The 18,929-nt window shown below is 41.3% G+C and overlaps 1 protein-coding gene across 3 annotated transcripts in view; it reads left to right on the top strand.

The window, feature by feature from the left end:
- Positions 1 to 18,929, top strand: part of MTA1 (metastasis associated 1) — a 73,843-nt gene that overhangs the window by 24,061 nt on the left and 30,853 nt on the right. For all 3 annotated transcript variants that reach the window (XR_013775320.1, XM_079314155.1, XM_079314154.1), the window contains exons 6-11: positions 4,507 to 4,624; positions 6,204 to 6,306; positions 8,286 to 8,385; positions 9,821 to 10,009; positions 11,097 to 11,171; positions 17,451 to 17,509. Coding sequence is in view for 2 of the 3 variants with exons in the window: in XM_079314155.1 (XP_079170281.1) it covers positions 4,507 to 4,624; positions 6,204 to 6,306; positions 8,286 to 8,385; positions 9,821 to 10,009; positions 11,097 to 11,171; positions 17,451 to 17,509 (644 nt within the window). In the remaining variant the exon portion in view is untranslated. The remainder of the gene's footprint in view (positions 1 to 4,506; positions 4,625 to 6,203; positions 6,307 to 8,285; positions 8,386 to 9,820; positions 10,010 to 11,096; positions 11,172 to 17,450; positions 17,510 to 18,929) is intronic.

The following is an 18,929-nucleotide window of genomic DNA, read 5'->3' as shown; positions in this document are numbered from 1 at the left end:
AACAATTGAAACTCAGTTGTCTTGCACAGTTAAAACACCATTCAGAATATAAATATTGGGTTTTACTTTTTCAGGTACTCAGTGATTTTAAAAACTTAATGTTGTATTTTTTAAAAGTTGTTTTTCTTTACTTTTAATTGTGACTAGACCTTTGTCTGCTGGCAGGGTTAGACAGTCCTGGAGTTTGACAATCTATGAGAGATTTACTGTGGAGATTAGCAAAGAACTTCAGGATATTATTATTTGAACACATCTGCAAGCAAATAATTTGCATTTGAAAACACTGAGACGTTATACAAGAGAGGAAATCTTGTAATTAAAACCAGTAGGGGTGGTGGCCATTACTTGCCTTTAAGAGAGGAGAAAAGAGGCCATTTTTTGCAAGGAGCATACTGGGCTTTCTTTTTAAATGCTTTTGTAGCTTTCTTCAGTATTTATTTAAGCATAAGATTGGTTTTAATCTGATACTTTAGTTTAAGAGAATATTAAACAAAGCACCGGGATTAAAGAGTTGAGTTTCTCTTCGGAATGTGAAACCAAAAAATGTCGGCTCTGCTGAAGGCTGCCAAATGGCAGAGCATCAAACAAGGGACGTGGTGTTCAGCAGTGCTTGTAAGCAGCTAGAGCCCAGGATATGCCAGTGTGAAGGCAAAAGTTAATCAAAATGATTGCAGGTTTTTTAGTACCCAGTTCTTAAGTAGTGTTTGTTGTCAGTCGCTCCCAACATGTAACAACAGTGATAATAAAACCAGGTAAGTGTGCTGAGGCTGAAGGGAAATGCTTTCCTCTAATTGTGCAATGCTCAGTTGCAGATGTAGGCACAGAAAGAGAATTTTTTTTTTTCATCCTTTTGAACTTTCAAAATGCAAGATGAGTGATGTGGGTTATTTTTAGAACTGAGGAGGCACTTAGAGATTTCACAGAATGAGAGAGTTCCTTGTCATTAGCCTGACATTTTGTTGTGGTTGCTAACTAACTTGGACAGATGGTAAAGAAAGAGATGAAGAAGAGAGAGTTGTTGTCCAATGGGTTCCTAACACTGCATGGTATTGTTTTGAACTGTTTCTTCTTTCCTCCTGTTGTTAATCCATCCTTTGCTTTCAAAATTTGTCAGGGTAGTTGCTTTTCTTCTAACATGGCTTCTGTCAAGAAAGCCTAAGCAGTTCTAGGGAATCTGGTATTTGATTTTCTAAATGTTATGACCAGTACAGCCCAAGGCTGTTTGCCTTGCAGCAGGTTAAACATCCAGACAGAAATTTTTAAGGAGATAGTAAGCATAGCAAAATGACATTTCTGCTATCTCTGTTCTCCTCCTCCACCCTCTCTGTCATCTTCCTCAGGAAGATTGCCTTGTTACATTTGGAAAGCATGATGAAGGGGACCAGCACTGACTCTTTTACTGTGCTGGGTAAAATTGGGTTTGTAACAGGAAAGAGAGGAGAAAAAAGCAACTGGAAAACCTGAATTTTCTATAGACCCTTAATTCCCATGGAGATCAAGAGAAGGGCAGTGCCAATTATGGCAAAAGCACTAGATTTCCCTATTCTGCAGAAAACTGTTTTGAATGTACCATCTATTTCATGCTCTGCCTGGCTATATCCAGAGGCTTGTGTGAATTTGCCTGCTGAGCAGATGTCTGGCATATCTCTTCCTTTTGGTAGCCCCCTAAAAATAATATGTTCTCTAGTTAAAATATATCAATTATGTGAAAGTAAGTTTGCAAGCTGCAATGAAGTAACCATTATTTCTGTGGTGTACTTTCACTCTGAGCCTGTTATCTTTCTCCAGTTTCTTGGTGAGTTTGGTTCTTGGCTCTACCTATGGTAGCTCATGGGCTTGGGTAGGGGAGCTCTGAGCAGATATGCCTGTCTAAAAATTGAGAGAAGCAGAAAGTCAAAGTCAATTTTAACTCTTGGCAGATCATGTTAATTTTTTCTGAACGTGTCAGGTGGTTTCTGGAATCTGAAATGAAATGAGAGAACCCCTCTTTTCCTTGGCTGCTGCAAAGCCAGCATATGCCATTTTGACAGCATAAATGAGTGCAGAGGATGTTGAAGAGCAATGTTGTTTTGTTGTGAACATCACTGTTGTGAAACCCTTGTGGAAAGTTGTTCTCATCACGTTGTGGTGGTCAGGAGTTCACACATGCTTTAGAGTACATGAGGATCTGGTTTGTTTCTTAGTTTGCATTGGCACTGAGCTGACATGTATTTATGTTTTCAGCAGTCCCACTCAGTCTGCAAGAAGGAATCCCATGTCTGTGAGGGAAGATGGCAGTGGCATTGAATTACCTCTAGGGGTTGCAGTCTCTGTTAGATTCACACTTGGGCTCCCAGACTTTCATCTCTCCTCTCTTGAGGAGGCTCTGGATGGGGAGAAGAGAAGAGGATTTGCATTCTTTTGTCCAACTTGATTTGAGACAAAACTGAACAAGGCATAAATGGATAACCCAAGACTAATAGAGATTTCATAGAGAAAATTCGTAGTGATAACCAATAAAAGGAAAGCAATAGGGCATTTACAGTCAAATATAATGGTAGAAACTCCCTCCACAAGGTATGACTTGGTCTGGACAAGAAGGACTAAAGAAATTGCCCATGGGATAGTCTTCTGTGTTGTTACACTGCAGTGTGCTGCATATCTGCTGGGCAAGGTGCCTGCAAAGCATTGATGTTGCACTGCATATACTTAGTCTTGCAGTCAGGTATTTTGGAGCTGGAACAAACTGAACACTGTATTTATAATCTGTAAGCCTGTGAGACAAAAGCTTTTCCTACACTGTGGATTTATTTCCACAGTGATGCATTCACAAGATATTGCAATATCTTGAGCTTTGAGTGTGTCAGGGAGCAGGAGACCCAGATTTCTTTACATAGATGTAATATAAATGAGTGTTCATGTGCTCTGAAGATGCCTTCTGCCTGTAGGTTGATGTAACTTGACCCTGGTGCCTGTGGGAGTAGAAGTTCTTTCAGAAGTATCATTTGCTTAGGATGCAATCAAATCCTCTGACCCCAAACCCAGCTACAGACAGCCCTTTTAGTTGAAGTTCAGTTCTCTTCCAGAATTTTTGCCATGTTACTGTGGAAACTCATAGCAATTCTTTATCTGGGGCTTTGCATGACAGATTGGGAGACTCTCTTTTCCTTTGCCACCTCTTCATAAAGCTGAGCAGGGCTTGAAACCCATGCTGAATTTGTCCTGATTTTTGTTGCATGCTGTTGACACATACAAATATAGGGAAAGGGAAAAATGAGGTGAGCATGAAATGAGGTGTATTTAAACAGGATGCCTGCTAGTGCCATAGAAATAAAGGGAGTGAAAAAAATTAGCCAGAAACCTGAGATGTGGAAAATGGCACACTGCACATCCTGTTTCTGTTCAGACAGTTCTCCTTCCTAGGGACAGAGGTTACAAAAGGTCTGTTGTTCCTTGTCCTACCAGAGCTTTAATCCTGCTCAGAACTGCAGACTATACTTTGATGGAACATACCTGGTCAATAGCTATAGCTAAATACTTATCCATGCAGAAAAATTTAATTACTTAAACTGTATACAATTTTAAGTAGCTAAAAATTTTGGCTGTTTCCTTTCTCTGCCCTGGCAGAACATTCTCATTCTGGAATGCCTTCTTGCTTTAATTTTACACACCCAGGTAGCGGAAGCCAAGCAGCTATTTTAGCTTTTTCCTCATCTATTTGAACAAAAGCAACAAATTAATGGATTGCCACCTGCAGCTAATTACTGCTGCTGCCAAATCTGCTGCCCCTCTCCTAATAACAAGCAGAAAGGAACGTGGTGGTTTAAGCTTAGATGGTAGCAGGCAAGAAGTTGGTCAGCAGCACATGCCTGTGCCAAGGGAAGCTGAGCACATCCTGGTCTGTACTAGCAGGAGTGGAGCCAGCAGCTGGAGGGAAGGTGTTCATCCCCTCACTTCATCCCTTGTGAGACCACTTGTGTAGGTTTTTGTCCAGCTTTGGGCCTTGCAGCATGAGAGACACTGAGAGATTTGGAGCAAGCCCAGCAGAAGGCCACAGGGCTTGTTTGGGGCTTCATACCTCTGTGGGGTTGCATTGGTCTGGCTGTAACACTCTGAAGTTATGCTTCAGTTTGTGCTGGTATTTCTGTGTGAATAGGTCACTGGTATCTACTCGTCCTGGTTTGGAATATGGGAATTGCATGGGATGTGGCAATTTTGTGTTCAGAAACAGCTGACATGACTAAAAATTGTCTCCTGGCCCTTCTGAGTCTTACCTGTGCAAGAGGAGCTTTGTTCAATTTGAGAGGCTGCTGTTGAGAGCTAACACTTGCAATGTTCAAGAAAGGGGCAACACTTAAATGGGGTTTTAAAACAAGTGGTTCATTCACTTCTTGTTTACCCAATTTTAAAATCTATATATAGGTAATGAAACCACACTTGAACTGTAATATCTTGGTAGTATGGTCGCAAAGCTGAAAGTAAAAGCTAATAACACTGTTTACCTTTTTGCTCTTGTTTTATTTTTAGGATTTCTTCTTTTATTCACTAGTATATGATCCTCAACAAAAGACCCTGCTTGCTGATAAAGGAGAGATTCGAGTTGGAAACAGATACCAGGCAGATATAACAGACTTACTAAAAGAGGGTAATTTCTGTATTTTATTTACCTTGTCAAGAGTTCATGTTGAATGTGGCTACTTCTCTGTGTGAGGCCTGCCTAGGTGTGGGAGATGGTTTCCACTGCCAGGCCATGTGTGCAGCAATGGCTGGATTTGTTGAGGCTGTTGCCCATTGAAGGCAATTAGTTCTCCTGCAAATGGGTCTTTAAGTGGGCATTTGTCCAAATCATAAAAGTTGTTGAAATAAATTGAATTAATGGGCTCTCTTGGAGCTTGCACTCTTTTTATTAAGAGATTTCAGAATTTCCATGGGAAACACAAATTTCCATCACATCTGTAAAGCCTTTTGTGTTTTTAATCAAGCCTCACTTCCCTATAAGAGCCCCTCCCAAATTACTGCCAATTAAATGCTGTCTGCCCTCATCAATTTGCCCATTACTGCTGGGTGCCTTTTCCCTGGAGCCTTCTCCCCATCCCAGTGTTGGCTGCCAGCCTAGACTTCTCACCTGCAGAACAGTCAGGAGGAAGGATTTGCTGGCTGGAGTGTGGATGGAGACTTCAGCCTGCCCCCACTGTGTCATGGGACCATGAGGACACTGGCCTGAGGATGAGGGAGAAGTAGCAGGAACCGAGAATATGTATCAGATAGTAACTAACTTTAGATCTGTCACTGCACTACCCTACACATCCAAAAGTGGGTGGAAAAACTGAGAGGCATGAGGAGTGTTGGCATCTGTTTGTTCTTTCCTGAGCCCTGTGTAATGCAGAGGGAAAGGTCTATCCTTAAGCTTCTCCTAAGAGAGAGGGTTGGGAAGACCACATCCAATCTGGATGGGCCAAGATGTGGAAGCAATGAGATGCTTCTGTCTTTGCTTGGAAGCTCTGCTGACACTGTTAGAATCATGTTAAAACAGGCAAAAAAATGGGTCAGGACTCTTGTTTAATTTGTCTATGAAACTGGTATTTATTCAACAGCTGGGCAAGTCTCCTAAGTGAGGATGAACTAATCTGAAAGGCATCCTGTTCCCTCACTGGGCCAGCATGGGGCTTCAGAGAAAGATAATTGCCAGATGTTTTGAAGGAAGCAGAAAGAAGAAGAAAGTCTCAGTAGCTCCTGTGTTTTACCAGGGTGTTCTGGTTTGTCTAGACTCAGGAAAACAAAGAGTGTCTGGTGCCATGGTTTCTCCCCTAGAAAGCAGCTGAGATGGTTTGAACCAGCTACTCCTTGCCTGCTCAGAGTAGCTGTGAGGGTTTGTTTTCCTGGAACTGCTGCAAGATAAAGGAAGAAGACAGAGGAGCTGGGGAAAGGAACTGAAAAGAAGCTGTCTAGTTTGGAGAAAGATGCACTCTGTTTCCCATGACATATCCTCTGACAGCAGTTTGTGAAAATCTGGTTGCCCAGTTTGGATGAGCTGTGTTGCTGTGTCTGTCAAGCTAAAATTGTCACATACAAATAAGTGAGTGAAATTTTCACAGTGGCCTGTCAGGCAGAATGACTGAGATGGGCTAACAGTGACATTATTGTGAGACAAAAAAAAATAATCTAGAAAGTACTTCTATTTTAAAAGAGCCATACTAAATACTTCTGATTTGTTTTTCAACCAGGTGAGGATGATGGAAGAGATCAGTCAAAACTTGAAACAAAAGTTTGGGAAGCCTTTAACCCACTAGTAGACAAGCAGATAGACCAGTTCCTGGTGGTAGCACGGTAAGAGCATTTCACCTCTCTGTTGAAGAAATAAATGTAACTCTTCCAAGCACTTTCTCCTGTTTGTTTGTTTGTTTTTATTTTATTAGCATGAGTGTTGATTCTGATTCACTTCTCCATTTTAAGACGTTTTACATGCCTTTGTGGGAATAACATGACTAATCAGCTCCTCAGATTTACAACTTGGTTTCATGAAAGCAAAGCAAGTTGCATGTGAAAGTGATCCTGTAATTGGTGGTTTTTTTTGAATGCTTTGGTCAGCATGCAGAAGACTTAGTGAATTAAATTCTTGGCAGTTTTTTACTCTATCCATTTACTGCCTTTTTCAAAACCAGTGGCACTTCAACATCCATTAATGGTTTGCTAAGAATTCTGGTAATAGCTTATGATGGGCTGAGGATACTTTCTAATGCCTGGATTCCAAGAGGTAGGCACAATAAAATAAAGCCTTGCAAATCTGTACTGTTGTTCTCATTTAACCTCCAAGCAATCTTTGTTGATCAACTCTCCCTTTATATATAAAAGGTTCTTGGACTAATTTGTTGGTATCCATTTCTATGAACAGAAGCCTGTATTAAATTTTAGGCTCTCATAGCAATTGGTGACTGAATAATTTAAGGGAAAAAATACACAGGTCACACTCTCCAAATTCTGTGTTTTAGGTGGTACCTTTATAAATAACCCTGGTTCTATCTATCTGTCTTTGTTTTTTCCTCTTCCCCCTCTTCAGGTTTCACGTGGGTTGGTTTGTAGTGGCTGTGGAGCTGCTTTGTGATGGGAGTTTCCACCATGTGTAGGATTTGGGTGGCAGAGCTGGTTTTAGTGGTTCTTTGTGGCAGTTCAGTGCTGCCCACTAGGTTTGCCATTGCAGCAAGGTGCTGCAAGGTGAAGCTGTGAGGAGAATCACTGCAGAGATGAGTAGAGGAATCGCTTCTGTACAGAATCAGCAAAGCTTTCCAGTTTATAATTAGTTCACACACACAAAAGGATCAGTTCAGCTCAAGCTGGGCACGGGGGAGTTGTGAGGCAGGGATGGAGATAGTGACTGGGAGGCTGGGAAGAGGGTGAAGTGTGAATTGCCACAGACACTTGCATGGGGGAGGCTGGTTTGGAGTTTGGCCAACATTAGATGTTTGATGACAACTAGTGCTCAAACATTTACCTTTCCTGCTCCAGCACTGCTTGGCACTAGTGTGTTTTTCTGTGCTCTCAGCAAGTTTGGGGAAGTGACCTGAGTGGAGGGGGGAAAGCCCAACCTGCCTGTTTTTGTTGTAGTAGTTGCTTAGAGGAGTTCAGCTCCAGTTCACTGTGCAGGAGCACAGGTGTTTCACCCATGTGGTGTAGCAAGCAGGCAGGCAGTAGGAATTTTGAGAACCAGTTTTTGTTGTAGGTTTCTCCAGCTAATTTCTTTAGGAATAAGATGAAGAGCATAGGGCTTGTGGTATCAGATGCAGAAACTGAGTTGTGAAGTATTTGAGAATTTGTATTATGCAGGCATTATGATATATGTTATACAATGTTAAGTTGTAAAATCATGTTTCTAATTTTTGAAACTCTTTGAAAAGCACTTGCATTGCTGCATTTTGTGTGTCTGATCTTGGTATCTGTCTCTGTGCCTTTGGACAGTGCAGCACTGCTCTTGCCATTGTGGAAGAGACTATTGTCATTCAGAAAACTTGCTTGTGTTCTGCTCAAGGTTGTTGGGAGATAAGAGAGCAGCTCAAAACTCCCTGTTGGTGACCCTTGAGTCTTTCTGTTTCTCTCCCATGCCTAAGCCTCTTCAGTCATATTAACCAAGTAAAGTGTTCACAATAACAAACCACACTTGGAGAGAATAGTCTGTGGCTCAGAATGAGCACCAAGCCATGTAATCTTGTAACTGGGCAATGGAATCTGCTCATCTCAGAAAGCCTTGGCTGGGTGTTTATATTTATGCTGGGTTTGCACACGAAGTTAATGCTGTGTTTAATTTCTTGCAGGTCTGTTGGTACTTTTGCCCGAGCCCTGGATTGCAGTAGTTCTGTCAGACAGCCAAGTTTGCACATGAGTGCTGCAGCAGCCTCCAGGGACATCACACTGGTAAGATTTATATATTTTTTTTTAAGAGGACCTTAAGTTTGTGAGAGATGCAAAACATTCACCTCAGCATAAACAGTTGGCAAAGAGAGAGGGGCAGATGGGCTGTAATTGTGGCTTGCTGTGAAGCAGACCCTGCCTTTGCAAAGGAATCCTTTAGTTACAGATGAAGTAACTTTTTCTGGCCTTGTGCCTCTTATGATCCGTCATGGATAGTACTATGAGACAACTTTTTTTTTAGTTTTATTAAAATATTCTGATGACATGCTTGACAGCCCATCCTCTGCATGGGTTCAGTAGCTCTCTCAAGAAGAATGCAAATTAATGTCTGCCTGTCTGTAATGTTACAATGCCAGAATGCCATTCTTCATCCACCAGACTGTCACTGGCATCCTTGGGCAAGATTGACCAAGGATGTCTGGGGGAAAAGCTTGTGGTCAGATAAGAAATGTCAGTTGATGTTGTTCTCTTTGAGCTCCAGTTTAGAGTACCTGAGGAACAGTGATATTGTTAATGTTTCATAATCAGAAATGGAGTAGATCTAGGAAAGAGAGAACTTGAACTTCTATGCTACAGAAAGTTTAATGAAAATTTGAATAAAATGTATGAAGTCTCCAGAGAGCTGTTATCAAAGCCTCACCTCATAACTGGTGTAATATAAACTTATATGTAGAGCAAATTCTAATCTAGAACAGCATAGGTTAATTATGCACGTGCACAAAACTGGTATGATGAAAGGCAAATAACATGCTGATTAAAACTGCAGAAACAGGGAAATAAAGCCAAGCTTTCATTTACTAATAGCAATTCCTCCCTCGCAGCATGTTCTCAGCCCTTGTAAATCACAAGTTGCAGACAGCCATGGCTCGGCTTTCTGAGGAGTAATTGCCCCTGAGAGTCATTCTTTTTTCCTACTCAGCTGTGATGTGTGACTTAACTTGAATCTTTGTTGAGGTTTCTGCCCTTTGGGGGTGGGGGGGATGTATGCATGTGTTGCTGCTCTTGTTTTTCATATATGAAATTTTTGTGGATTATTTACAGAGAAAGCACATGGCTGTGTCTGTGAGGAAACGCCCTTGGGCCTCTATCTCAGTGCCCCATCTGTGGATGGTGGCTCAGTCCTGGGGGGGGAGGGGATCTATCCTGTGCATTTTCTTACCAGCACTGCTGCAGTGATGGTGCTGGTGAGGAGCTGATAGGAATAATTGATACACAAGGGCTTGTGCTCCCCAAACTTCACTATTTAGTGAATGTTATGTTTGTACACTGACAACTACAGTCAGTGTGAGGCTGGAACCAGCTTTTATTGACATTTTGTTAGGTACAGTTTACCTCACCTTCAAATCCCAGTGCAGAATTTGTCATTGCTATTTCACTGTTGAACATTTTCCCCCTGTGATACTTGTCCTTACATTTCTTTCTCCTTTCTCACCCTTAGTTCCATGCTATGGACACTTTGCACAAAAATGTCTATGACATTTCCAAGGCAATTTCTGCACTTGTGCCACAAGGTGGGCCAGTCCTGTGCAGAGATGAGATGGAGGAGTGGTCTGCTTCAGAGGCAAACCTCTTCGAGGAAGCACTAGAAAAATATGGAAAAGATTTCACTGACATTCAGCAAGATTTTGTAAGTATTTAAAAGGGGGCCCCCATGGTGACACAGCTGGCTTGCAGCTTGTCTGAACTGTGTTTTTCATTGTCTTGAGCAAGGGGGCTTTGAACTGGAGCATGTGTCTTGCTGTAAAGTGGGGAAAGGCAGTCTTTACACTAGTGACAGCCTGGTGTACAGTCAGAATTCCAAATCACAGATGATAGCTTTTCCTTTAGAAATGTTAATTTACGATCATCTGTTCCACTACAGTTGAGGGAAAGTGTTGTGACAGTTGAGCTGCTCTAGATTTATTCTCCTTCAAACACAAATTAGTATTGGGCTTTTTGAAATATGGAGTGTAGTCACCTTTACAGTGTGGTTTCAGAAAGGACCTTTTGAAAGTTTTTAAAAGGAATCCTGGGCATCCAAGAGAAGTGTCCTGTGGTTTGGCCAAAACACATCACCCTAGGTGCTCAGCCTGCAGATTGAATGGAGCACTGTAAGGAGAGCCAAGTTTCACTCTGTCATTGTTCAAGTCCTCTGGAACAAAGCAAGTAGTTTCAGTGTTGTTTGTCCTGTGCTCTAATCTCATAGAGGGGCTTGGAAACAGCAACACTCTCTGTGGTCCTGCTAAAATCCTCATGCTTCTCAGGCAGAGAACAGAGCTGGTAGGGCACAATTCTGTTAGTAGTTTGTTTTGGTTTGGTTTGGTTTTTTTTTAAATGGGGCCAGCTTCATTGAAACCAAGCATATCAGAGCTGTGGTACTGTAGCTGTGACTCTTGCTTCAGTCTGCTGCTGAAGCAGAGTCTGAGCCTGTGGGATCCCTTCCACATTGTGCCTCTGGAATGGTTTGCTGAGGGCCAGTGCAGCATGAAGATTTACCTGCAGCCTGTTCCACTTGACACTGAAAGCTCAGAGTATTTTGAAAGGGCACTTAATTTAATATGGGTCTCATGTGCATCTAATCCCCTTTGTAGATTCAGACTGTCTTTTTTCTTTTGAGGAGGGTTAGTAGTTTGCAAGGCTCTGCTGCAACCGTCAGTTAGAAGAATCCTGTGAATTTCAGTGAGACTGTGTGCCAGTTCCTCTCAATAAATGTTGCTTTTCCTTTGTCTCCCCAGCTCCCATGGAAGTCCTTAACAAGCATTATAGAATATTACTATATGTGGAAAACTACAGACAGATATGTTCAGCAGGTAAGAGAGTCACAATCACCTCTTTCATTCTAACAGAAGTTTTTTTTCTTGTCTGTGAAACCAAGCTTTGTTTCTCCATTCTCCTTCTTGGGGTTCAGCCTTTCCAATGGATGAGTTGTGATCAGGGCAGTTTCTTGTCCCTAAACTCATCAGCCCTTCTGTAGATACAAACAGCATTGGCAAGAGTGCATTCTTTTCATGTTTGCTGCTCTCTGTTTCTGGGAGCTTGCTAATGTCTGGTTTGGAGTTCAGCAGAGGAAGGCAGGCAGGGCAGTTATTTTCTGACTGTGGAGTTTGAGGTCAGAGTTACCTTCAGTGACTTTTTTGGGGGGGCAGTTGGCTGTTCAAGAGGCTCCATGCTGACTCCCCACCACTGCCTGCCCATGGCTCGATGGCAGATGCACGAGGCTGCCCCATGTCAGCTCTTGTGGCTGAGGTGTTTACCTGGGAAGTGTCACTGCCTCCAAGTCCCAGACTCCTTACACTTGGGAATCAGCTCTGAGTAGTGTTTACAATCCCTTTTATCTCTGCTTGCTTAAACACAAAGGCTGGCTGGTCCCTGAAATAATGCAAGCAGCATGCACAGTCTTGCAGAGTATCAGTTGCTGAAAACTACTTGTGGTATTTAACAGGAGAACTGAGTAAAAGATGGGAGAAATTTAGAATGGATTTTCATTATAATTATCAGTCCTAAGCTGAGGCATCTATTTGAAGGATTAGAAAAAATGGAATTGTGACCAAGTCCTGCCTGAACTTGTTTCCTTGGAAATTCAGCCTAGGGTAAAGACTAGATGCTGAGGCATTGACCAATGTTTGCCATGTGCTGTAATGTGATTTTTACTGCTTGTTTTTCTAGTTGAAATTAGAGGCACCCTCATGACAAATGAGAACTGGTTTTTTGCATCAATTGCATTTTACTTCTACTAAAAATATTAGTGACATCTTCATTCCACTATTTTCCCAAGTTCATTCTTTGACTGAAACTTTTCCTCCAGTTTGAAATGGGTGGTAGAAACATGTAATGGTGATAGAAGCTGGCATGGTAGGGACGAATAATGCTCATGGCTTTTTCTTCCTCACTGCTTTCTCCATTTTCCTAAAGTTTGTTTTTACATAGGCAAAATTGCAGAGGAGATAATTATGAGAAGACTTTAATTATTTGTTCTTGCAGCAGTTAAAAAACAGAACAAACCTATGATTTCTGATACTGGTTTGTTCTTTTCCTGTGCTCTGGGTTTTCTCTCATGATTGTGCTGTACCTTACATGTGCTGCCCAGGAATTCACCAGGGAGTGGGATTTTGGGAAAAGTTTCAATTAGAGATTCTGCACTTAAGGGACAGTAGAAGCTGAACAGGTAAAAGTTGCAGTGCAGAGATGCCACATCAATTTGGTCTGAACTGAGCTGAAGGCCTCATCTGAAATTTCCAGCTGCTACAAGCAAATAATACCATGAAACATTTATAAAAAGCTTGAGAGAGCTATCTGTATGTAACCATAGAGAGAAAAGCATAGGAAGTAACCAAATAATGGTGTATTACATTTATATTTTACTTGATGAGTGCAGTGTCTTTGACAAAGTGCATCTGTTGCCATTTTTTCCATCTGTTTCTTCATAGTGTTTGTTCTATGCAGACTCTTCCCTTGGTCTAATATCACAAGATGGTTCTGAGGCTGACAGCATTTTTTTTACATAATATATTCAAAGTATCCCAAGTAAGGATATGCAAAGTGTGTACCTCAAATTTTTGCACTTCCACTTCCCACTTTCCAAGTACATGATTAAATTATATTCAAAGTCTGTATGTTACAGGGTTTAATGGAAGTATTAATAACTTGCTTATTCTTATAAAATCTTTGGCTGAATGAACTTTTCAAGTGCATTTAAATTGTCTATTTCTGTGAGTTACAAAGCATAAGAATGAAGATTTGTGTCACCAGACAATTGTCTACTTGGTTGAAGAAGCAAGAGTTAGGTTGAAGAAGCAAGAGTTAGTTGGGGGCTGTTTATATCCTTCTGGGTTTCTCTTTCTGTTGATGCTTTCTTGGCATGAGAAAACACTGCCTGAATCACAATCTCTCTGTTCCTTGCCATTGAGGAAGGGGCATTTTGAGTTGCCTTTGACAGAAGGCCTGTTCTGAGAGCTGAGCAGTACCTTGTGCTCATGCTTGGTGTGCTTGAGGCTCAGTGCACCACTCCTTTGTCTTGTGAGTAGGACACTGAGATGGACATGGGTGTAAATTGGCTTCTTTTGGAGCATGCACTTGAGTCTTTTATCCAGTAATTTTTGTTTGGCTTTATCTCTACCATGCTTTTGAAGATTTCCAGCATCAGCAGGAGTTCAGTCATCTCGAGAAGGACTGACCCTCCCAGAACATAATTGCTAGAAGGGCTAATTCTACCATGATGTCAGCACAGAATTGTGGATTAGTGCAGGTCCTGAATGCCTGTCCACAGTGTTCCCAAGAGCTGTCCTGTCAGTGACAGCCTTTCAGAGCTGTCATGAACAAAGTGAGGGTGATCCAGATTCAGAATCCTGGGTCTCCTTCGAACGTGTTCTTTTCCTGGGACAGATTGTCTGTGTCACTACACAAGAGTGTCTGCTTTTGATTAAGGAAGGTTTGAAATGGCTTTGATAGCTGTTTGTTGGCTTCTCCCAGTGATTTGGGAGCTCTGAGGGTTGATGTGGTGTTTGGCTATGCCTACATTTTCATTCGGTTTGAGGTTGAGTTCTTATGTAGTTGTGAATTCCAGGGTGATTTTTTCTTTTTTTTTTAAGACTAAATGCTTCTACTGTTGTGCTTATCATTAAGGGAAGTCCTGGAAACTTCAAAACATTAAACTTTCCCTAAGTTGAGATGAGCCTGGGACATAGCAGTGGCAGAGGACTGTTTGAATTACATTCTTTCTGAGAGTTCAAGGCTTTAATTCACTTTTTCCCTATTTATTTGTTCCTGAGGAGTAGGTAACAATTTCTACTTTCTATTTTTATGTGAAAGTGGTATTAGAGTAGTATAAGAGGAATAGACAGAGAAAGTTGGTTTTGAGGTCTACATGGTGAGAACACACTGGGGAACATGGAAATGCCCTTAGATTTGACTCCATGAGGTTGGGATCTCTGGGTCAGTCTTGATGCAGATGGAAACATGTTTCTGTAGGGTTACAAGCCTGCTTTGTACCTAGCCCAGAGCTGTGAGTGATGTCTTAATGTACCAGCCTACATGAAGTCCTGTGTGCTGAAGTGTGGAAATAACATCAATGAAAGGTTTTCCACATTTATGGAATGTTTTATTCTCAAACACCTCCTGTTAAACCTAAGGTACTCAGGCACTTTCTTGCCAGAACTGCCAGAGACCATAGGTACAACCCATTCATTCTGAGATGTGTTGCTGGAGCACAAGCAGCTGGGAGCATTTCTCCCAAATGCATCACTGACTAATTCCCTCTTCTGTCCCACCTCTCTGACTTCTGTTGTATGTATGTTGCACTCATATGTCACCTATTGTAAAACTCCTGCAAGCTCACTGGATAGAATGCCAAATCTGGGAGAGGATATATAAAGGACAGATGTTTGCACCAACTTGAATGTACAGTGCTTAGTATTTTAATCCCTTGGTCCCTGTTGGATAGACAAGCTGGTAATATTTTCCTTTCATAGATGGAAAAACTATGATGAGGTAAATAAGAGGATATACTTAAGATCTGTGTATATACATAACTCAGAACTTTTTTTTCTTTTTTAGGCCAAACTGCTAGAAAAAGTTAAAAATGTTCTGGGTTTTTCTTGGGGGTGAGGACAGTCATAACTATCTCAGCATTAAGAATTTATAGCATAAATATGCTTCAGGCACAGATCAACTAATAACTGGCAAAGGACCTAGCAAAGCACTCTCTCAGGGAAGGGAATATTCTGAAATTGTGCACAACTACATCTCAGGCACCTTTCTTTTGTACCTTCTGGGATCAGTCACTGTCAGGAATTAGGAAACTCATCATTATCTGGTTTATCTATTGCCCACAGCTACAGGTACTTAGTGCAAAGCCTCTTCTTCCCCAGGACATTGTGGTACCTTCTGGAAACCCTGGATTTTCCTGGTATACTGTTTGTACTTAGGGGTGTGTGCCCTTTGTGTGTGCTGTGCTGCTCCCCAGGCTGTAGGAGAGGAGGGAGTTGTGAAGTCCTGGTGACTTATGGCACTTGTTGGCCCATGGTCATGCTCCATGGTCACCAGTCACAAAGGAAATCTGTGGGGTGAGGTTAACATTCATCAACTGTTTACTGAAATACTGCTTAATACCCTAAATTAGCCTAAATGGCTTTATGTTGTGCACTGGAGAATATTGCAGTTGCTGATAATGCTTTGTGCTTGGATGAAGCTCTTGCATTCATACATTTCCAAAACTGTCATAACATAACGATGCCAGATAGTCCCCTTGGGAGATGGTGTCAAGGAAACTGCAGCTTTTTCCTCTCATCATCTAGAAACTCAAAAAGTACTACAGTTCTCTACCAGTGTAAGTTCCCTGAATTTCCTGTCTCGAGGAAATTGGATTCTGGTGCTGGTCATCAAGCAGCACTTTGAGCTGTTTGTCAGTGTTGGATTTCCATGTATTTCCTGAGGGACTGTGAGCTCTGGAGCTGTTCATCTGCTGATGTTAAGTGCCCATGGCAGTCTGTGCCTGGAGTATGAAGTCCTCTTTTCCAGCTGAGGCTGTGTGTGGAACAGCCTCCAGTTCCTGAGCTGAAGGGCACCTGAGCATGCATTTTGTTACAGGATGATTTTTTTGAGTCTCTCTGGAAGGTACAGGAGGATTTCTGATGCTTTTTGGAGAACCATTGTCACAGCACTTCTTGGGGCTCTCTTTGGGTGCTTTTGTTTCTTGCATCAAGGTGCTCAGTTAGGGTGGCTTGAAAATGTGCAGTCTGAACATGCAGATCATATTCAGGAGAACCTCTTCAGTTCCATCTCTGATGGGCCAGCAAGATGTGTTAGTGATTGCTGCACATCTGTAGGGCTGATAAGGGTTGTCTCCACCAGGTCTTGGTTTGGGTTCTCTTGAGGCCAGTTTTCAGGCAGCAGTTCTTGTCCTAGGTGAAGTTTAAGAAGCAATCTGGAAAAGTGGCTCATGCCAGCAGAAAGGAATCAGCCAGAAGTGCAGCTCTCTGCAGGTGTAGCCATCAGCATATCTTTCAGAGGTTCTATTTTCTCATTCTTTGCTCTCTTGTCTGACAACTTCATTCTTTGATTTTTAAGGTAGGTTGACTTGTTATTTGTAGGAAAAGGGAAGAATTGATTTCTTTAGGAGTCCAGAGAGTTTGGTGAGGAACTGTCAGAGTGTCATATGGAAAATTATTGTTTAAAACTGTCCTGATAAAAGCTTACAGGAAACATTTACTTTGTTTCTGTGTGTGTCTGTGGTGTCTCTGTAAAAACAATTTTTATGTTTGTCCAGCTCCTCAGCGACACACTCTTCAATTTTATTATGTTTTCTGGTGCTTCCTGCTTCTATGAAGATACTGACATCAGCTATACAATTATTTTCCTAGACTGTGCCTTGAGGCTGCTGCATAGAAAATGTTAAGCTAACCTGTTTGTCTGGAATATCCCCATGCTGCTGGTTTGTCTGGAAAACATTGTCACAGCTTTATGCAGACAGCTGATGCCAGCTTTGAGCAGAGGTTGATCTAGAGACCTCCAGAGGTTCACCCTAAATTTGTTTTGCAATTGTAATAAAGAGAAAACTTGAATCTTTGAGTGTCTCTGTTACTGTTTAAATGGTGAAGATTTGACTTATAAGAGGAGTTATTGGTATTCTTAATGTCTAAAGAAAAAAAAGCCTTCAGAAGTTTAGGGGTATCAACACAAAAGTCTTACTTGAAATTTGGAATTGGTGCAGCTGTTGAGGATCTGTGATGGGGAGGTTGCATTGCTGTATCTCTTGCTGTCCAGTTGGTGGATATTATCATGGAGAATTGACAGTGACATGGCAGATTTTCTTCTGCAGGGAAAATAAAAACTTGCATAAAAAAGGAATTTGAATTGAAGTGAATGGGAATGCAAAGTGTCTTCATTTATAGTAGCTTGGCATCTTTGACTATTTTGGAAAGCTACATAGTCATGTGATGCCCAGTTTTCTTCAGTGAATATTGTCTTGTTGGAACAAGTGATAGCTGCTCAGTAAATACCTGCTGAAGCCCTTATGGGTTTACTGCTTGACTCAGATAAGATGGCTCTTATTTTCTTTTTGTTTTAACTGTTATCTTTTTTTCTATTCAAAGAAACGATTGAAAGCAGCAGAAGCAGAAAGCAAGCTAAAACAAGTGTATATACCCAACTAGTAAGTACCTCTTGTTCTGTTTTCTATCTCATTGCAGAAGGACTGGTGCAGCACTTTCCATGTCCTACCAATATTACTATTTCCTGGTTAGGATGTTGTGCTGTCATGTTGCTCATTTCCTGCATCCTCTGTAATGTTCCCATCCTGAAGTGACTGTTACTAATCTTCTAATTTGTATTTTTGTATGGGCTGGGAGTTGGGGACTTGCTGACGGGTCAGTGTGGTTGTGAACAAAAGGGTAGCTAATTAACTCTCAATAATCTATCTGTTCTTCCTAATTTTTCTCAGCAGTGGATCACCAATGCATGTTTGCTTCCTATATATCATTATATACTAAAAATAATGAATAATTATTTTTAGTTGTGTATATATATTTTAAAACAAAATTATTAGTTAAATGTGTTTTCTACTGCATTTCATCTGCATAGCCTAGTCAGTAGTTGTTATAATGCAGAACTTCTAGTCCACCCTTTCCTTTCACTTTTCAACTTTCACTCCTAGATATGTTCCCCTGTGTATTATCCCCAATAACTCCTTTGCTCTTTTATGCTGTCTCCTTTTAAATATTTATGAACTTCTACCATCTGCTCCGTTACTTTGGATAAAACTAATTTTTATATATTTAGCTTGCAAGACAGCCCTTCATTTCTTCTGAAAATAGAGGATCCATGATTATATGTCAATACCTCTCAGGTGAATTTACTAAAAATGAGCTGTAATATTCAGAGGGAAGCCAAATGGATTTCTTGTCATGCCATTTTTCAACAATATTGCTTTTTGTGGACGCTGTTACTCTGCAGGGGGACACTGGACATCAAATTAAACATGAATTCACAATGTGATAAGCTCATAAAGCAAAAGGCAGGATAATTCAGACTGCAGATGCAAAAGGATATTGCAGACAAGAGAGCCTGGCAGTCCTGCTGTTCTCTTGGATTCTAATGTGTGGAGGGAGGGCTTTGTGTTTGGAAGGTTGTGGTGCTCATTTGATAATGGCTGCTTGGAGTGGCATCTTATCCCTCAGCAAGGTAATTCTTGTTCCTACCTAGAGAACACACAATCAAATCAGCAACTTACCTCCCTGCTTCAGGAAAAGGCTCTGCCCACGTGCCTGCTCTTCTTGTCTCTGGCTTTGATTTCCAGTCACGGCTCATTTTATGAGTGTTGTGCCTTAACTTACATGTTATTTAATTGATAAAATGGGGGATACATTTTCCTCCTCCTTCAGTATCCTTTCATGTGTATCAGGAAACGTAGCAATTACATGACTTATTTAATCCCATGTGAATGCTTCTGCTGTTTCCTTGCTATTAATACCTCTAAAGGTGGCAGCAATTAAATATTTCTGAGCTTTTTGGATTACTTCTACACAAGGTTGAGTACAAAGTCTGGCATATAGGGACTGTATGGCATCTGCATT

Source organism: Erithacus rubecula (genome assembly GCF_903797595.1).
Source record: "Erithacus rubecula genome assembly, chromosome: 10".
In the NCBI taxonomy this organism is placed as follows: domain Eukaryota; kingdom Metazoa; phylum Chordata; class Aves; order Passeriformes; family Muscicapidae; genus Erithacus; species Erithacus rubecula.
Note: the sequence above shows the minus strand (reverse complement) of the source record. Positions and strands in the feature narration are given on the sequence as shown.